This window comes from Montipora foliosa, chromosome 7 (assembly GCF_036669935.1).
Source record: "Montipora foliosa isolate CH-2021 chromosome 7, ASM3666993v2, whole genome shotgun sequence".
In the NCBI taxonomy this organism is placed as follows: domain Eukaryota; kingdom Metazoa; phylum Cnidaria; class Anthozoa; order Scleractinia; family Acroporidae; genus Montipora; species Montipora foliosa.
The window spans coordinates 29,364,027-29,381,526 of NC_090875.1; the positions used below are offsets into that span (position 1 = coordinate 29,364,027).

Here is a 17,500-nt window from a genome sequence, read left to right on the forward strand (position 1 = left end):
CTTACTGTCCGTATGTACTGATGTGCGCCTGTGTTTTACTGTCTGTATGTACTGATGTGCGCCTGTGTCTTACTGTCCGTATGTAATGATGTGCACCTGTGTCTTACTGTCCGTATGTACTGAGGTGCACCTGTGTCTTACTGTCCGTATGTACTGATGTGCACCTGTGTGTTACTGTCCGTATGTACTGATGTGCACCTGTGTGTTACTGTCCGTATGTACTGATGTGCACCTGGGTCTTACTGTCCGTATGTACTGATGTGCGCCTGTGTTTTACTGTCTGTATGTACTGATGTGCGCCTGTGTCTTACTGTCCGTATGTAATGATGTGCACCTGTGTCTTACTGTCCGTATATACTGAGGTGCACCTGTGTCTTACTGTCCGTATGTACTGATGTGCACCTATCTGTTACTGTCCGTATGTACTGATGCGCACCTGTGTCTTACTGTCCGTATGTACTGATGTGCACCTGTGTCTTACTGTCCGTATGTAATGATGTGCACCTGTGTGTTACTGTCCGTATGTAGTAATGTGCACCTGTGTCTTACTGTCCGTATGTACTGATGTGCACCTGGGTCTTACTGTCTGTATGTACTGATGTGCGCCTGTGTCTTACTGTCCGTATGTAATGATGTGCACCTGTGTCTTACTGTCCGTATGTACTGAGGTGCACCTGTGTCTTACTGTCCGTATGTACTGATGTGCACCTGTGTGTTACTGTCCGTATGTACTGACGTGCACCTGTGTGTTACTGTCCGTATGTACTGATGTGCACCTGGGTCTTACTGTCCGTATGTACTGATGTGCGCCTGTGTTTTACTGTCTGTATGTACTGATGTGCGCCTGTGTCTTACTGTCCGTATGTAATGATGTGCACCTGTGTCTTACTGTCCGTATATACTGAGGTGCACCTGTGTCTTACTGTCCGTATGTACTGATGTGCACCTGTGTGTTACTGTCCGTATGTACTGATGCGCACCTGTGTCTTACTGTCCGTATGTACTGATGTGCACCTGTGTCTTACTGTCCGTATGTAATGATGTGCACCTCTGTGTTACTGTCCGTATGTAGTAATGTGCACCTGTGTCTTACTGTCCGTATGTACTGATGTGCACCTGGGTCTTACTGTCTGTATGTACTGATGTGCACCTGGGTCTTACTGTCCGTATGTAATGATGTGCACCTGGGTCTTACTGTCCGTATGTAATGATGTGCACCTGTGTGTTACTGTCCGTATGTACTGATGTGCACCTGTGTCTTACTGTCCGTATGTACTGATGTGCACCTGGGTCTTACTGTCCGTATGTACTGATGTGCGCCTGTGTTTTACTGTCTGTATGTACTGATGTGCGCCTGTGTCTTACTGTCCGTATGTAATGATGTGCACCTGTGTCTTACTGTCCTTATGTACTGAGGTGCACCTGTGTCTTACTGTCCGTATGTACTGATGTGCACCTGTGTGTTACTGTCCGTATGTAATGATGTGCACCTGTGTCTTACTGTCCGTATGTAATGATGTGCACCTGTGTCTTACTGTCCGTATGTACTGAGGTGCACCTGTGTCTTACTGTCGGTATGTACTGATGTGCACCTGTGTGTTACTGTCCGTATGTACTGATATGCACCTGGGTCTTACTGTCCGTATGTACTGATGTGCGCCTGTGTTTTACTGTCTGTATGTACTGTTGAGCGCCTGTTTCTAAGTGTTTCTATACACTTTTGTGCACCTGTGTCTTAGTATTTGTATATGCTGTTTTACGCCTGTGTCTTAGTGTTTGTTTATACTCTACTGCGCGTTTAACTTTGAGCTACGCAGAAGTGACAACCGTTCTTTATCAACTTTTAATGCCTCCTATAATGTGAAGCCTTCCTCTTTATAAATAAAAGTACAGCAATTTAAAGTTAGCATCAAGTGATCACATTTTTCCAAATTCTTCAGCAGAAAAGGCGCAGCGAGATGTCAACATCCCGTGACAATTTTATGTAGAAAAAGCGCACACGTTTGGAATAGTTTTCCCCGACAACGATGCCACATCAAGTTATCAAATGGCATACTGTGATCACACAATGCTGTAATGGTGGCCTGGAAAGAAAATTTTATTGATGAAGGCGTTGTATATCTATGCAATTATTTCATCCATCCATCCATCACGAAGATGGTAGTATCTCTCATCTTGGTTGATAGATCCAGGCACTGTTTCCAGCTGGCACTGGGATTAAGTCCTTTCTCTTGTAAATTGAAAGCTATTCTTTCCTTAATTTAACTTAAAGTGGTACTATGATCAAAAAATCATTTCCTTTTTTTCTTCAGATTTTGAAAGCGTGTTCGCTTAATACCTAACTGGCAAAATTTTGAGCTTTGAGTTTTATCCAAAGGCTGTTTATTTTGAGTGTAAGTTTTGGATTTCATGGTCCGCCATTACTCACGTTCAAAACTGGCCGATTGGACCTCAGAGGGTTGGATCTAGAGAAAATGACGTCATTTACTCACTAGCTTAAAATTTCAGCGTGTAAACGCAATTTATTATATATGCAAAACACGGGTTGAAAAGTCTGAAAGCCCGAAACTCCTGTGCTGCATATTAATTAGGCCGCGTACACACGCATTGCATTCTTAAACTAGTGCGTGTTTGACGTCATTTTCTCCTCGACCAAGCTCTCTCAAGATTTTAAAGTTAGTAATGGCGGACCAATAAATAAGAAAATTCCAGCTAAAATAAACAGGTGTCTTTTTAAAATCAGAACTTAAAACTTGGGTGAGTTAGTGTTTAGTTAACATAGTTTTGAAATCCAAAGGAAAAACAAAATTTTTTTTTGGTCTTAGTACCACTTTAAAGCTTCAAGCCAACATTCACTCTAAATTACTTAATACCCTTAGCTTTGTCGACTTCACTCCAGATTATCAATTCATGTCTTCTCCCACAGATTTGGTGTCCAGTTTGATGAGGTCCTGAGAATAACAATTGCAATTAAAATTAATCAGATAGAATGAGAAATGTTAGTGCAAATCGAAGGAATAAATTTCTACAATCGATGTTGCTAACGCAAGTAATATTTACCTTAGATTTGCGACTTGATGTGAAACACTGTTCTCCAGCGAAGTGTTGTTTCTCGCACTCTGACAAACTACTTAAAAGAGAGGTGAGAGAACAAACAGCGATTTTCAGAGTATTGTACATGTATAAACTTCTAAATAATTCTTCAACTGCAAACAACAATGCTTTCTAACAGGTTTTGCATCAGGCGCGCGCATGCCTTTGCCTGGAAAAGCTGACAATGTCTGAGCCCTCTTTAAACCAAAATAGCGATTGCATCTTTTCCCTTCGCATTGCTACTTTTGCTGTTATTAACTTGCGAGCATTAAAAAATGATAATTTAAAAAGCATGGGGTGGGAACCGATTCGGATTCGAAACCCTCTAGGTTTGGATTGGGCGGACTTGCTCTGACCACTGAGCTAGTCCCAACCAGAAAATCTTCCTAAGACAACTAGTTCGCAGAAGCGACCTCTGGCCACGCTTTAGCCATTTGATGAGGGCCAGTCTCGTGCTTCTCAAGTTGCCTCGTTCATGCTCGAAAACAACACTGGTTTATGGACCATTTTCGAATTCTCACGGCTGGACTGGATCTAGCATGAAATGGAGGCTAATGCGGGCAAATCTTTTCAAATGCAAATTAATTTGCCCGCATTAGCCTTCATTTCATGCTAGATCCAGTCGAACCGTTAGAATACGAAACTGGCCTATTCTGCCATTCCTTGACAAGGGAAGCCCCCCGATTTTCATTTCATTGATGTTTTTTTTCAAGTGTCGGGTCAAAAAAAAAAATTAGCCAGCATCTTAATTGTTTTGGAAGGCTAGGTATAGGAGAGCCGGAAAATTTACGCATGCGCTGACAGACGTGGCGCTTGAGCATCGTACCAAACGAGTCATCCCTGGATATCGGCCCGTGCGATCGCTTTTAGACGCAGTTGGCCCTTCGCTGCTTTCTGCTACCGACCTCGCCTCCCGGTACGGCATTGAGGGAGAGATATGTCGGTCCCTAAACCATATGTGACAAATCCCACGTCTACTCACAGCTCCAGACCACCCTTGTCATTACAATTTAGCGTAAGATTTCGATCGCATATATATTCAAGAGAAAAGTCATTTTTTCTGCCATATGGTAAGCACTGAAGTCGCAGATTACAAAGTGCACGCATGCGCACTGCTGAAGGTAACATACATACATACGTAAACGTTATTTCATCTCGAATTTTAGAATAATTGCAAGAGCCAATGTCTTCGAGACATTACATTTACAACTAAAATACATAACATATACAGATACATAACTAAATACATAATATTTAAAGATATATTAATTAAAAAGAATAGGCACCGTTGAAAATGCGGTCTTGGACTCTCCAGTTTAAAACCAGTAAACTCAGTGGTGCGCACAAAATCAGATAGCGCATTCCGCAACTTCGCTGATACGCAAGAAAAAGAACTAAGACCATAACTGGTTGTTTTAGGTTTAATGAGGGACAGAATTTAATTTCCGCAAGATCACGCATAAGAAGATTTTGAATGCGAAGATTATGAATGCGCTTATTGCAGAAAGATGTAGAGTTTGACTTAAGAAGACAGGTAATTTGCAAATATAAATCTCAGTATTCTCTTATTTACATTATACCGTTTCTTTGACTAGAAATTTGCTACGAGGATAACAGCGAAAAAAACCACTACTTTGTCGCGAATTTTCTATAATGAAAACTTGTTCAAAAATCGAAAATCCTACGTCAACAGCACACACCAGCACTGCACCTGAGTATCTGGCTAGAGATCTTCTTCTCACTACTTTTTCCTCCGGCCGCGCTTTAGCCATTTGATGAGGGCCAGTCTGGTGCTTCTCAAGTTGCTTTGTTCATGCCTAAAAGACGTCTGGGTAATTCTGCCATTCCATGACGAGGAAAGATCCCCGGTTGTCATTTCATAGATTTTTAAGTGTCGGGCCATCCAGTCCTACCATCAAAATACAGCATCGATTGAAGTTTTTAGCTTTCAAAACTTGCCCAAATTGTATCGGTAGGTCCTAGAATTCGTGCTCAGAAGGGCCAGAGAGACAACTTTACTCGTGAACCGCCATGTTTACAACAAAGCCGATTTTAGGCGTCCCAGTCTGCACGAAAGCATCTCCCACCTCTGTCTACAGAAGACCAAGGTTCTTACATCTACGTTTATGCCTGTACAATCAACTGAAATGTCAACAATTCTTTGTAAAAAAAAAAAAAATTGCATATCTTTTTGGTATGGTAGGCATCGGAGAGCCAGCCCATTTGCGCATGCGCTGACGGAATGTTTAAACAAGAGAGAAAAGAATGAAGTTTTTAGCTTTCAAAACTTGCCCAAATTGTATCGGTAGGCCCTGGAATTCGTCCACAGAAAGGCCAGAGAGACAACTTCACTCGTAAACCGCCATGTTTACAAAAGAGCATTTTAGGCGACCCAGTCTGCATGAAACCATCTCTTACCTCGGTCTCCAGAAGACCAGACACGCACGGTTCTTACGTTACGTTTATGCCCTTAGAATCAACTGAAATCTCAATTCCTTGTAAAAAAAACTAAAATAAAAAATGAATAGTAAAAAAAAACAGCAACTTTTTTTTGGTATGGTAGGTATCGGAGAACCAGGGCATTTGCGCATGCGCTTACGGAATGTTGAAACAAGAGAGAAAAGAGCGTCGTACCAAACGAGTCATCCCGGGATTTCGACCCGTGGGATCGCAGTTGGCCCTTCGCTGCTTTCTGCTACCGACCTCGCCTCCCGGTGCGGCATTGAGGGAGAGATATGTCGGCCCCTAAACCATATGAGACAAATCCCACGCCTACTCACTGCTCCAGACCTCCCTTGTCATTACATTTTAACGTAACATTTTGATGGTCTAAATATTTAAGACAAAAGTCATTTTATCTCTCATATGGTAAGCACTGGAGTCGCGCGCTGTACGCATGCGCCCTGCTAAAGGTAACATACACAAAAGCGTAAACTTTCTTTCATCTCGAATTTCGGAGTAATACAAGTGCTAATATCTTCCAGACATTACATTTACAGCTAAAATACATAGGCCCATACGGATGAATAACTAGATATAAAATATTTAAAGAAACAGTCATTTTTAAAAAAGCAGCTATAAAAATGCGGCCAGGATTCTCATTTTAAGACTTGTTAACTCAGTCGGTACGGGTAAAATAAGGTAGCGCATTCAATAACTTAGCTGATACTGAAGTAAGAAAGAGAAACAAGACCATAACTGATTGTTCTAGGTTTATTGAGGGACAGAATGTAATTCCGCGAATATCATGAGAAGAAGATCGGAGAGAAAACTTGGTTGTTTTTCATGTGCAGTAGCAGGCAAATCTTTTAAACAAAAAACAAACAGATTTTTATACTATGAATATGAAGAAATTTTGAATGCGCTTATTGCATAGAGATCATATAGAATTTGCCTTTCGTAATCTGCAAATGGGGATCTTGGTATTCGGAGAGGAAACTCGGTTGTCTTTCATATGCAGTAACTGGAAAATCCTTCGAAAACAGAGTTTTGTACTACGAATATGAAGAAACTTTGAATGCGCTTATTGCATAGAGATCATATAGAGTTTGCCTTTTGTAATCTGCAAATGGGGATCTTGGTATTCTCTTATTTACATTATGCCATTCTTTTGACAAGAACAACTGACAAAAGGCTATGCAAGAAGCTATGCCGCGCTGATCTACAGTATTTAGGTCTAAAAATTCCGTTGAAGACGGTTAACTTTCAATTGCTTTGCAGGCTACTACTATTTCAATACTCTAAGAAATTCGATTTGCCGGGAGGTTGTCTCGTTAGTCTAGTGGATAACGGAAACTGCAAGGTGAAGCTGTCGTTCCGAGTGCAACTCTTTGCCTCGCCTATTGTGAATCTTCTCAGCTTGTTTAAAATCTTTGTTTCGTTGAAGTATATTTGAAGTCTAAAGTAGACTGTACGTCGTATAAGTTGAATAAAAAGGGAAATGTCAGTTTGAGGGATGGAAAGAAGTGATGACCCAAAACTTTGCATTCTGGGGAGCGGATTCAAAAAGTTGAGAATTCGCGTGCCGGATTCGCCGGATACGTGTGGGCGATAAGCGAATCCGCAGAGAAAAAGTTGCGTATTGAAAAAATATCCGGAAACGTGTGGACTGCGCCTCAGCAGAGTTTCGATCGTTAATGCCTTTTTTGGGGTAAAACAAACACTAATTAGCGACTCAATGAAGTGTGTCTGGTCATGATGTTTGTTGTTATGCATGCCTCGATAATAAGGATCGCGCTTGCATTAGGAGAGAGGAAAAAATTGCACCCTCGTGTTCTGCAAAGAAAAAAAGACATTTGTGCCTTCCTCTCTCCTTCTCCGAAACCAAACCCACAAAGGCTGCCTCGCCTGAGCGCTGCTTACTGGGCAGCAATAAATGCACACAAAATCGCAGAAAATGTGGCTGTGGACAAAAGGGCCATCATTGGACCATTGCCGCTTTTACTGAAACACTCCAGTCAAGAAGAAATTCTGATCTAATGTATTTGCCAACTACATATAATTTAAAGTCAAGAGGACGGATCAGAAGGGAGTGGCAATTATCGGTCTTCCTAGTTCAATATGCAGTTTTGTGGCGTCTGTGGTTTGTTGTGGCTTTACCACAAAGGCCTTAGGCACATTCAGAGCTCTGTGATAATCTGTGCAATTAGAAAAACCAATGGCAAGGTGTCCGTAATATGCAAAGAGATGTTATCTGTCTCTCTTCTTCCTTTTTGTTTAATTAAATCCTCCGTCCCTTCTTCTCGCCCTGGAAATATCTTTAGGAGTTCCGTCTCTCTGCTGCTGTTTTTTTTATCTCCATCTTGAATAATCAGTCGTGCTTGAAAGAATGCAAATGTATGCAGTTTTGTGGCGTCTGTGGTTTATGGTCGTGGTTTTAAGTGAATTCGTACACGGTTAAAACTTAAAACTTGAAGGTCACGTACAGAAGAGACAAAAACAACAAGTGCACATGATAGAGCGGACTCTTTCCTAGATTACCGTTTTAAAACGCAATTTCAAATTTCAACTGTTTGTTTGTGAACCTCTGAATTTCGTGATAGGCGGTACTTTAGAAATTTCGTAACTTTCTCAGCGGAGCTTTTTGTTCACTTTGTTCTAATAAACCGAAAACTTGTTTACGACCCAAACCCGTGTAATTATAATAAATTACGGAGGACTTTGGTAAATAATCGCACTTGTATCATATTTACCTTGGGAAAATCGGGTTTTGTTATCTAAAAGCTGAGGAAATACAGCGCTTCTAAGTCGTAGTTTTAAAATAGGTTGACAAATGCTCTCATGTTTGTTTCCTTTCATTCTGACTTCCCCTAAAGAAAGAAAAACCAATCATTTGGCTTCTATATGAAAGATTTATTTTCATCTAACTCACAAAAAAGGGAATTAAAATCGAAGATTTTGACGTCAGTGCCTCCGTCACGTTGGAGATTTGGGAGATTAGATTTTGTTAGCATCGCCGGTGTTATGTCATTCATGACATTCACTATGTCTTTCAAAAACTCCTCGTGGTCTTTATTACCCAAGATGCCTTAGGCACCGTTTCGTGATAGCATACATGACATCTCCCTTTTTTTTTTTTTTTTTTTGCTAGGACTAGACTTGGGTTACATGTTCGTAAGGCTTTCGAATAAAGCACCTATGAAACTGACGAAATAGTCGAAAGAGAAATTAACAAAACTTTGAAAAAAAAAAAGTGTTCAAACTCATTGTTCATAGTCTTTGAGGTATGTAGGCTGCTTGACCAGTCGACCGGAACGAGTGCCCATTGTTGGTTTTAGTCCCTGATCAGACATCACTCCTGTTTCGCGGAGTCTACCATGATGGTTAGTGCGGGAACATGTTGGCGAACTCGCTTGACCAGCTCGTGAATTTTCTTCTGACTCATTGTTTAGTGACCGTGATACCTTGCTCGTATTCAGATGTCTCCTATTTCTCCTGTACTTCTGACCCTCGGGTGTCTGGACGACATATGACCTGGGCGTGTGATACTTGTTGACCACTGTTGCTTGGACCCATTTCTTATCTTGCTTGAGAGCCACCTTGTCACCTTTGGCTAGAGGCGGCAATTCTTTGCGACAGTGCTTATCGTAGTAGAACTTCTCTCTCTCTTTGATCTTCTCAAGGTGCTGCTTAATTTCTGGGGCTCCTCGTGGCTTTAGAAGCTCAGCATTAGTTGGAAGAGAGGTTCCGAGTCTGCCGCCCATAAGAATTTGAGCGGGAGACAAGCCTATTCCAACCAAGGGAGTGTTTCTGTAATTTAGTAAGGCCTTGTAGGGATCTTGTACTTTCTTTAGGAGGTTCTCAATGGTTTGCACAGCTCTTTCAGCTTCACCGTTGGATTGCGGATATAGGGGGCTTGACGTGGTGTGCAAAAAACCGTAACTCCTGCTAAACTCTTTGAATGCTGAACTCGCGTACTGGGGACCATTGTCACTGATAAATTCATCAGGAATGCCATACCTGGCAAATTGACTCTTCAGGTGACAGATAACATTGTTACTGGTTAGGTCATCTAGCTTTGCAACTTCTATCCACTTCGAATAATAGTCAACGCTTAGCTAGTAATGAATACCATTGAACTCGAACAGGTCACTTCCGATTCTAGACCATGGTCTGTCTGGGGGATCTCGAATTACCATTGGCTCCCTAGCCTGAGCCTTTTGGAACTGGCTACATACAGAACACTTGGACACATTATCTTCAATCTGGGAGGACATTCCTGGCCAAAATAAAATGTCTCTTGCACGCTATTTGCATTTCACGATACCTTGATGTGATTCATGTATGAGAGCGAGCATTTCTTTCCTCATACTCTGGGGAACTATCAGCTTCTGAGCTTTAAACAAGAGACCATCAATGGTGGAAATTTCATCTCTGTGGCACCAATATTCATGGACATTTCTGGGTAATTCCTCCTTGTTTGCAGGCCATCCATTCAGGACTACTTTGCTTAATTCTTGCATGGTTGCATCCTGTGCAGTGGCATTCTGGAACTCGGGCGAAATGGGAAAGTGCGCAGTCAGGTGAACTTCATTCACTTCGAGGTCTGGAATGAGAGTTTCTGTAGACTCATGCAGGTAGGATCTACTCAAGGCATCAGCGACAGAAAGTTCTGAACCTGGGAGGTATTTTACTTTCAAGTCATACCGTTGCAGGGTCAACATCATTTTCTGTAATCTCAGTGGTGCTTGATGCAAAGGCTTACTTAGGATGTACTGCAAGGGGTTGTGGTCTGATTCGACGTGGGTTGGTCTTCCATATATGAACTGATGAAACTTCTGTGTGCCATACACAATTGCAAGGGTTTCTTTTTCGATTTGGGCATATCGCTCTTGTGCTGGAGTCAGGGCTCTTGACGCGTATGCTAAGGGTTTTCCATCTTGTAGGAGGACTGCACCCAACCCTTTGGAACTTGCATCAACTGATAGGGTTAGTGGCTTGCTTGGATCATAGTACCCAAGTACTGGTGCTGAAGAAGCCATCTCTTCAAGTTTCTGAAAGCTTGCTTCTTGCTCTTGGTCCCAATGCCAGGCAACGTCCTTCTCTAGCAACTTTCTGAGTGGTGCACTAACTGTAGCCATGTTGGGCATAAACTTTCCAAGATACTGAATAAATCCAAGGAATGTTTTAAGTTCCTTAGTGTTCTCAGGGGGTTTCATTGCTTGTACTGCCCGTGTCTTTTCAGGATCTGGTTTCAAGCCCTCTTTGCTTAGGACATGGCCAACATAGGGAACTTCTTCTTGTTTGATTTGGCATTTCTTGGCATTGAATTTGAGGTTGACTTCTCGAGCTCGGTCTAACACTTGCTTTAATCTGGCATCATGCTCTGCATCATCTTTTCCCCATATTAGGAGGTCATCTACTATCACTTTCACACCCTCTATATCAGCAAACAGGTCATACATGCAGTTCTGAAACACCTCGGGAGCCGACTTTATGCCAAATGGCAGCCTGGTGAAACGGTATCTTCCAAACGGCGTGTTGAACGTGCATAGCTTTGAGCTTTCTTCATCTAACTTCACTTGCCAATATCCTGATGTGGCATCTAAAACTGAAAATACTTTGGCTTGTGGCATGTCAGCAACGACTTCTTCTATTGTTGTCATTGGGAAATGCTCCCTTCTAATAGCCTCATTTAAATCTCTGGGGTCTATGCAAATACGAATTTTGTTTGGTTTCACAACAGCAACCATGCTGTTCACCCACTCACTAGGTTCCGTGTGCTTAACAACTACACCTGCTTTCTCCATACGGTCGAGCTCATCTTTGATCTTCCCTCTGAGAGATACGGGTACCTTTCTGGGAGGATGAACTACTGGAGGAACGCTTGGATCTAACTTGATTGAGTGCTCTCCAGGAAGACATCCAAGGCCATGGAACAAATCTGGGTATTCATCAATGATGCTTTGACCCATATCAGTCGGAAACTTTGGAATGCTGTGTTGCTGAAGTGAGTTTATTCTGGCAAGTAGACCCATATCCTTGCAGGTTTGGGCACCCAGTACTGCAGGGGCTTCAACATCAACTACATGGAATTTCACATGAAAAACTTTACTCTTGTATTCACAAGGCAAGGTCACTACCCCTTTGGTAGGACTCTGATGACCCGAATATGACTTAAGCTTAGCTTGGCTCTTTTTAAAGTGGCATTCAATGTCAAGGGTCTGTATAACTTTGTAAGAAACGACATTGACTTTTGCTCCAGTGTCTAACTGAAACTTGATAGTTTTGCTTCCAATGCTTAGGTCTTCATACCATTCACCCATATCTACAGTGTTAACTGAAGTGATGCATCCAACAAAGAACTCATCATCACTGTGTTCATCTTCAGTTACATGGTGTATTTGCTTCTTAATTGTGGTCTTAGACTGACATACTCTGGCAAAATGGTTTAACTTTTGGCATTTTTTACATTGCTTGCCTTGTGCTGGGCATTTTTCTTTGTCATGCTGATAACCACATCTGCTGCAATCTTTGTGCATGAATTTCTCTCTGCTAGATTTTGTTTTTTTGTAGTTCCTTTGTTTTACTTTATTTACACTGTTAATGCCTGGATTCTCAGCTGCCATGGATTTCAATTGCGCTTTTGACATTTCGTCCGTTCTGGCAATGTCAATTGCTTTTTCAAGAGTAAGCTCTGAACCTTCCTGAATTAACTTTTTTCTTGTTTTGGTAGAATGACAGCCAATAACCACTCTATCTCTAACAATTTCATCAGGGTCAGTATAACCACAATCTTTCACAAGCAACTTCAAATCAGTGAGAAATTGTTCAAATGACTCACCCTCTCGTTGAATCTTCTGGTGGAACTTGTACCTTGCAAATACCTTATTGGATTTTGGTTTCACATACTCTTCGTACTTTGCATAATATGTGTCGAGCTTCTTCGCTTCTTCTACAGTGAGTTCCCACGTATTGTATATGTCACGACCTTTGTCTCCAATCCAAATCATCAGGTAATTACATTTTTCTTCTTCGCTTTTTCGCTTCAGAGGCCCTCCAAACGTAAACTCGCAGTGTTGCTTGAATGCTTTCCACGCGGTCGGTAAATCTCCACTCATCCAATCCATCTTTGGAGTAGCGCCCGCAGAAATTCCTTCCATTTTTTGTTGATTTCGTTCTCACAATGTTAAGCGAATCGACCTTTAGGCTTTGTGGATTCTTTAGTGGCGGTATTTCACCTATTATTCTGACACCATGTTATGTCTTAATCATGACATTCACTATGTCTTCCAAAAACTCCTCGTGGTCTTTATTACCCAAGATGCCTTAGGCACCGTTTCGTGATAGCATACATGACAGCCGGTTAGCTCTAAGAATTTGTTATCCTTGTAATTTTTGCTATAGATGTTATTCAAATCTCAAAGGCAATTTGCTTAAATTTTCCTTCTTTGCCAATCTAGATCAAAGCAAGACTTTTTTCCCATGAACTTTTCATCTTCACGTGGTCTGACCATAGGTCAGTAACACCAGCTCTTTCCATGCTTACACAACTAATATGCCAACCAGAACCTAATTGGCTGTTGAAACAATGTGACGTCGATGTTTGTAAACAAGAAATAGCGCTAGTCAGCGACTGGAAAATGGCAAGCAAATGAAGCGAAACGTGAAAATATCAACTTATTGAAGGTTTGAATATTTGACTATTTGAATATTTTGAATATTTGACTATTCTTTGCCAATCTAGATCAAAAGCAAGACTTTTTCGCCATGAACAACTTTTCATCTTCACGTGGTCTGACCATAGGTCAGTAACACCAGCTCTTTAAGCTCTTTCCATGCTTACACAACCAATATGCCAATGAGAACCTAATTGGCTGTTGAAACAATGTGACGTCGATGTTTGTAAACAAGAAATAGCACTATTCAGCGACTGGAAAATGGCAAGCAAATGAAGCGAAATGTGAAAATATCTACTTAAAACATTGAAGGTTTGAATATTTGACTATTTGACTTTGAAACATGCAAGGCCTTGTCAAACATAGTTTTCGTTGCCGTAGCCGTCGTCGTTTCTTAAACTCTAAGAAACGACGACGGCTACGGCAACGACAACGCCAAAAAGCAGTAATATTATTGGTTAAAATAACCAAAAAGGTCGTGCTGCACGTGCGGCACGCATTTTTGAGCAACTCCCTCCCGTACTCGTCAAAACTACTACGTGAAATGACCAATTTTAAGGTTTTCCCGACAACGTGGACAAACTGCAGTGAATTTTTCAGTCTCACTCTTCACTTCAAATCCGTCCTTACCAATCCAGTTATAGGACACTTCGCTCATATTGAATAATATAAACAAGATGGAACAATCATGAAGTACTTAGAATAGCTCCAACTGATATTTTAAAGTGACGTTTTCGTCGCGGTAGCCGTGGTGGTTTCTTAAACTCCCTTTAAACTCCCTAAATCTGGTAATGATAGCAGACTTCGGGCCTAATTCTAAATTTCAGCAAGAATGTTTCGGCAATAACCCGACCAATAATTTATGAATTTTTGATAGGCAAAATGTCTGTGTTTACCTAAACAAAAATAAATAATAAATAAATAAATAATATTGGAAAGATGACTGAATTTTAACAAGTTCTTTACTTTTAAAACCAATTTTTATACTGACGTACAAGATGCCTTCATAGAGCGAATTCGCATGTTAATATTATAACGAAATGAAGGCAACGCCAGAATGCAAACATACTAGTCTTTGATTACACCTGACTTCACGGAGGCCATGTTAATGGGAAGAACAATAACGAAAAACGCTTTTATTATGCAAAATTTGAGCTACATTTATCTATTGTTTTGGCACCGTCTTACCACGTGAGTGCAATCAAAGAATTGCAGTTAAATTGGAAAGAGGATCATGCTGCACGTGCGGCAGGCATTTTAGTTCAATTCTTTAAGGGCCCACTGACGTATTTTTTGGGGTGCGTTGCTAAGGATGTAATGGTTAAGTAATTTGAGAGAATTTGGCATTATTTTGATCAGTTTCCAACTTTTGTAAACCAATGACCCTAAATATGACGTCATCATACCACGCAAATGGTCACGTGACCAATAAAAGAAAACTCTAAATTTGTCTCCGTGCTACGAAATTTGGGTATTTAATCTGAAATACCCATAACTTTTTCAAAAAAGATGATTTAAAAAAATCAATGCTTAGCTAAATTCTGTATTTGGGGGTGAAACGTGCCACGTAAAAAAAAATTAATTCAATTTAAAACCGCCGGAAATTTAGCTTTTTTCTCAAACCGGAAGTCCGTTCGTTTACGCATGCGCAATTGATCTGAGAACGAGCGCGAGGAAGGGCGAGGAAAAACCTTCGATGGAAACAACAGTTTGTGCGGTGAGTTTTGCTTGTGAGTGGGTTTTCTTGTCAGCTCATGATATGGTGACGTCAGTTACCGGAAGTAACATTTCACTTCCTTAGCAACGCGCGAAAAATCTGTCTGTGGGCCCTTAAGGCCGGCACACACGAGGGAGCTTGCTCCTGAAACACGCTCCCGACACACGCTCCCGGGTAAGTACCCCAACCAGTACACACGAAGGACACGACCAGGGAGCTGAATGATGAAACAACCCGATTGGGGCATGGGAACTGTTGTGGATGAAAAAAATAAGCCAATTTGATTAGCCAGCTGGAGACACGTCATGTCACGGCAAGCAAATTTCAGTACACACCAGGGAGCTTGCTCCTGAAACAGACCCGTGCAACAGATTTGCCCCTGGAGCTCATATCAAGCTCATATCAGATCATATCAAACCAGTTTGATATGAGGGAGCAAAACTAGGGAGCAAAAGTTTTGCTGCGCAACATATTTTTTCAGTAGAAATCGTTGGTGCAGACGAGGGAGCTTTGCTCCGGGAGCGTGTTGCAGGAGCGTGCTGCGGGAGCAAGCTCCCTCGTGTGTACCGGCCTTTAGTGTGCTCTGCAAAACCTGAAATCACCAGATTTACGGTTTTGACGACAACGGTTGCGGTTACACTTGAGACAAACACATTGTAACACAGGTGTTGGCACTACTCTAGTGTCAACTCTCTGGTGTTTTGAATCCCTAGGGGAACACTGAACAATAGAATTTGATTTAACGCTAGTGTCACGACTCCCCGAATGCGACGGCAACCAACGTGAGCGTACAACAGTGGATCTTTCATTGTCAGGCTATCTTTAATTCAAAACTGTTCGTGCCAGTTTGGGTCTACGATACCTCGCCACCCATTTTGTACGCAGTCATCAAGCTAGAATAGTCGCGAAATACTGACGACAGAGCAAAGTTATTCTCCCTATTATTTTCTAGTCTCTGTCTCCCCGGCCTACTCCACGTCTGTGTGACGTGCCCTGAAGCAATCATTCCTACGTTTTGTTATATTTAACGCTCAGCCGGACAAACTGAAAAGCCGTGTCAACTCCCATCCTTTCGACACAACGACGTCATACTTTTTTTTTATTTATTTTTTTTATTTATTTATTTTATTATTTTTTTTTAAATTATTATTCCCCGGAGAAACGAGGGGAAAAAAAAAGTTATACAGCTACAAAATAAAACAAACGACTTCGTCTCGGTGAATATTCCCCGATTATCACTTCGCCTTCGGCGAATAATTGTTAATTAGTATAAACACACAGGTGATTATACAAAATCGTGCGCTCTCATTGGTTCGCTAACTCGGATTATCAGCCGATAATCACCTTGACGGACAAAATGGCTGCCAGTAGTCGTTTGGCCACTTTAATTGAAGATGATTTCAAGTTGAAATGTTTTTTTTCTCTTTTTTTGAAATAATCACCTGTGTATTTATACTAAAACAATTATTCGCCTCAGGCTTAGTGATTATCGGTGAAAATTCACCGATAATCACTTTGCCTTCGGCGAATAATTGTTAAATAGTCAGAGGGGAGTTCGCATGATCATTGGATGTTGCGATGCAGAGCAGGAAATATGAATTCGCACATTCAAGCTGTTTGTATATAGAAAAATGAGTAATTTTCAGCCAATTTTGTTACGTTAAGAAAGTTCATGATCCACTCTCACCGAATTGGAAAAGACACAATTTTTATCATTTAGGTCAGGTCTTACAGCGGTTTAAAAAAACAGAAGATTCATTTGGACACAAATGATGGACTTCTGAGACTGCTCAGAATACTAAAGTAAAAACTGGATGCCTATTAAATTATTTATTGAAGAGGATTGTTGGGAAAAAAATGCATATCTTGAGTCACTTATAATTTGATAGTGGGTGGTGATGCATAGGTGGAAATTAAAGGCAAAACGTACGTAGTCATTAGCGTGTGTCACATCTCAAAATAGCGGGCAGATATCACAGAATGTAAATCATGGCGTCACATATCACGTGATCACTAGTGGCCCAACCAAAACGTCAATGTGCACATATTAAACGTAGGTTTCATCAACGATGGATTATTTTGAGTGGGACAATCTGTTTGTTATCTGACGCCTGTTTGGAGGAGATCCCTCTTCAACTACGCATCTGTCATTTTCGGGTGCTTGTTTTAAGGTAAGATAACTTGAAACTGAGTTGGATTTTTTGTTCGGATGCAGTAGTTGAGAGATTTTAATATTGTCTGCCTGAAACATTCGATGTTTCGATCGAGCAAGTCATCGATCGGTATTACCGTTTTGCAGAAAGACGCCAACATTTTTGCAGTTTTCGCTCATTTTTTAATACGGAAGCCTGTAGGGGACATGCGAGATAATCCCGGGTGGAGAAAAAAAACTGTAAATGCGAGATAAAAAACTAGAAAATGCGAGATACAAAATGCGAGATAAAAAACTAGAAAATGCGAGATACAAAATGCGAGATAAAAAAAAAAAAAACTAGAAAATGCGAGATAAAAAACAAATTCAGTGGAAACTGACATTTTACTGATTTGTGACGTGATCGCAATTATTTATTTT

The 17,500-nt window shown here is 41.1% G+C and overlaps 2 protein-coding genes and 1 pseudogene across 2 annotated transcripts in view; 2 read left to right on the forward strand and 1 right to left on the reverse strand.

Moving 5' to 3' along the window:
* Positions 1-17,500, forward strand: part of LOC138010065 (serine/threonine-protein kinase D-like) — a 129,785-nt pseudogene that overhangs the window by 26,973 nt on the left and 85,312 nt on the right.
* LOC138010067 (uncharacterized) lies at positions 8,796-9,809 on the reverse strand. The gene is made up of 2 exons (XM_068857029.1): positions 9,729-9,809; positions 8,796-9,626 (listed from the first exon to the last, which is right to left on the reverse strand). The coding sequence occupies exons 1-2, from the start codon at positions 9,807-9,809 to the stop codon at positions 8,796-8,798; spliced, it is 912 nt and encodes a 303-aa protein (XP_068713130.1).
* Positions 16,986-17,500, forward strand: part of LOC138011730 (fibronectin type III domain-containing protein-like) — a 30,227-nt gene continuing 29,712 nt past the window's right edge. The window contains exon 1 of the mRNA XM_068858876.1: positions 16,986-17,099. The gene's annotated coding sequence lies outside the window, so the exon portion shown is untranslated. The remainder of the gene's footprint in view (positions 17,100-17,500) is intronic.

Coding starts and splice junctions, on each gene's coding strand:
- LOC138010067 (XM_068857029.1), bottom strand. CDS start 9,809: ATGTCCTCCCAGATTGAAGATAATGTGTCCAAGTGTTCTGTATGTAGC. Junction 9,627..9,728: donor CTCAGGCTAGGGAGCCAATG/GTAATTCGAGAT, acceptor TATTATTCGAAG/TGGATAGAAGTTGCAAAGCT.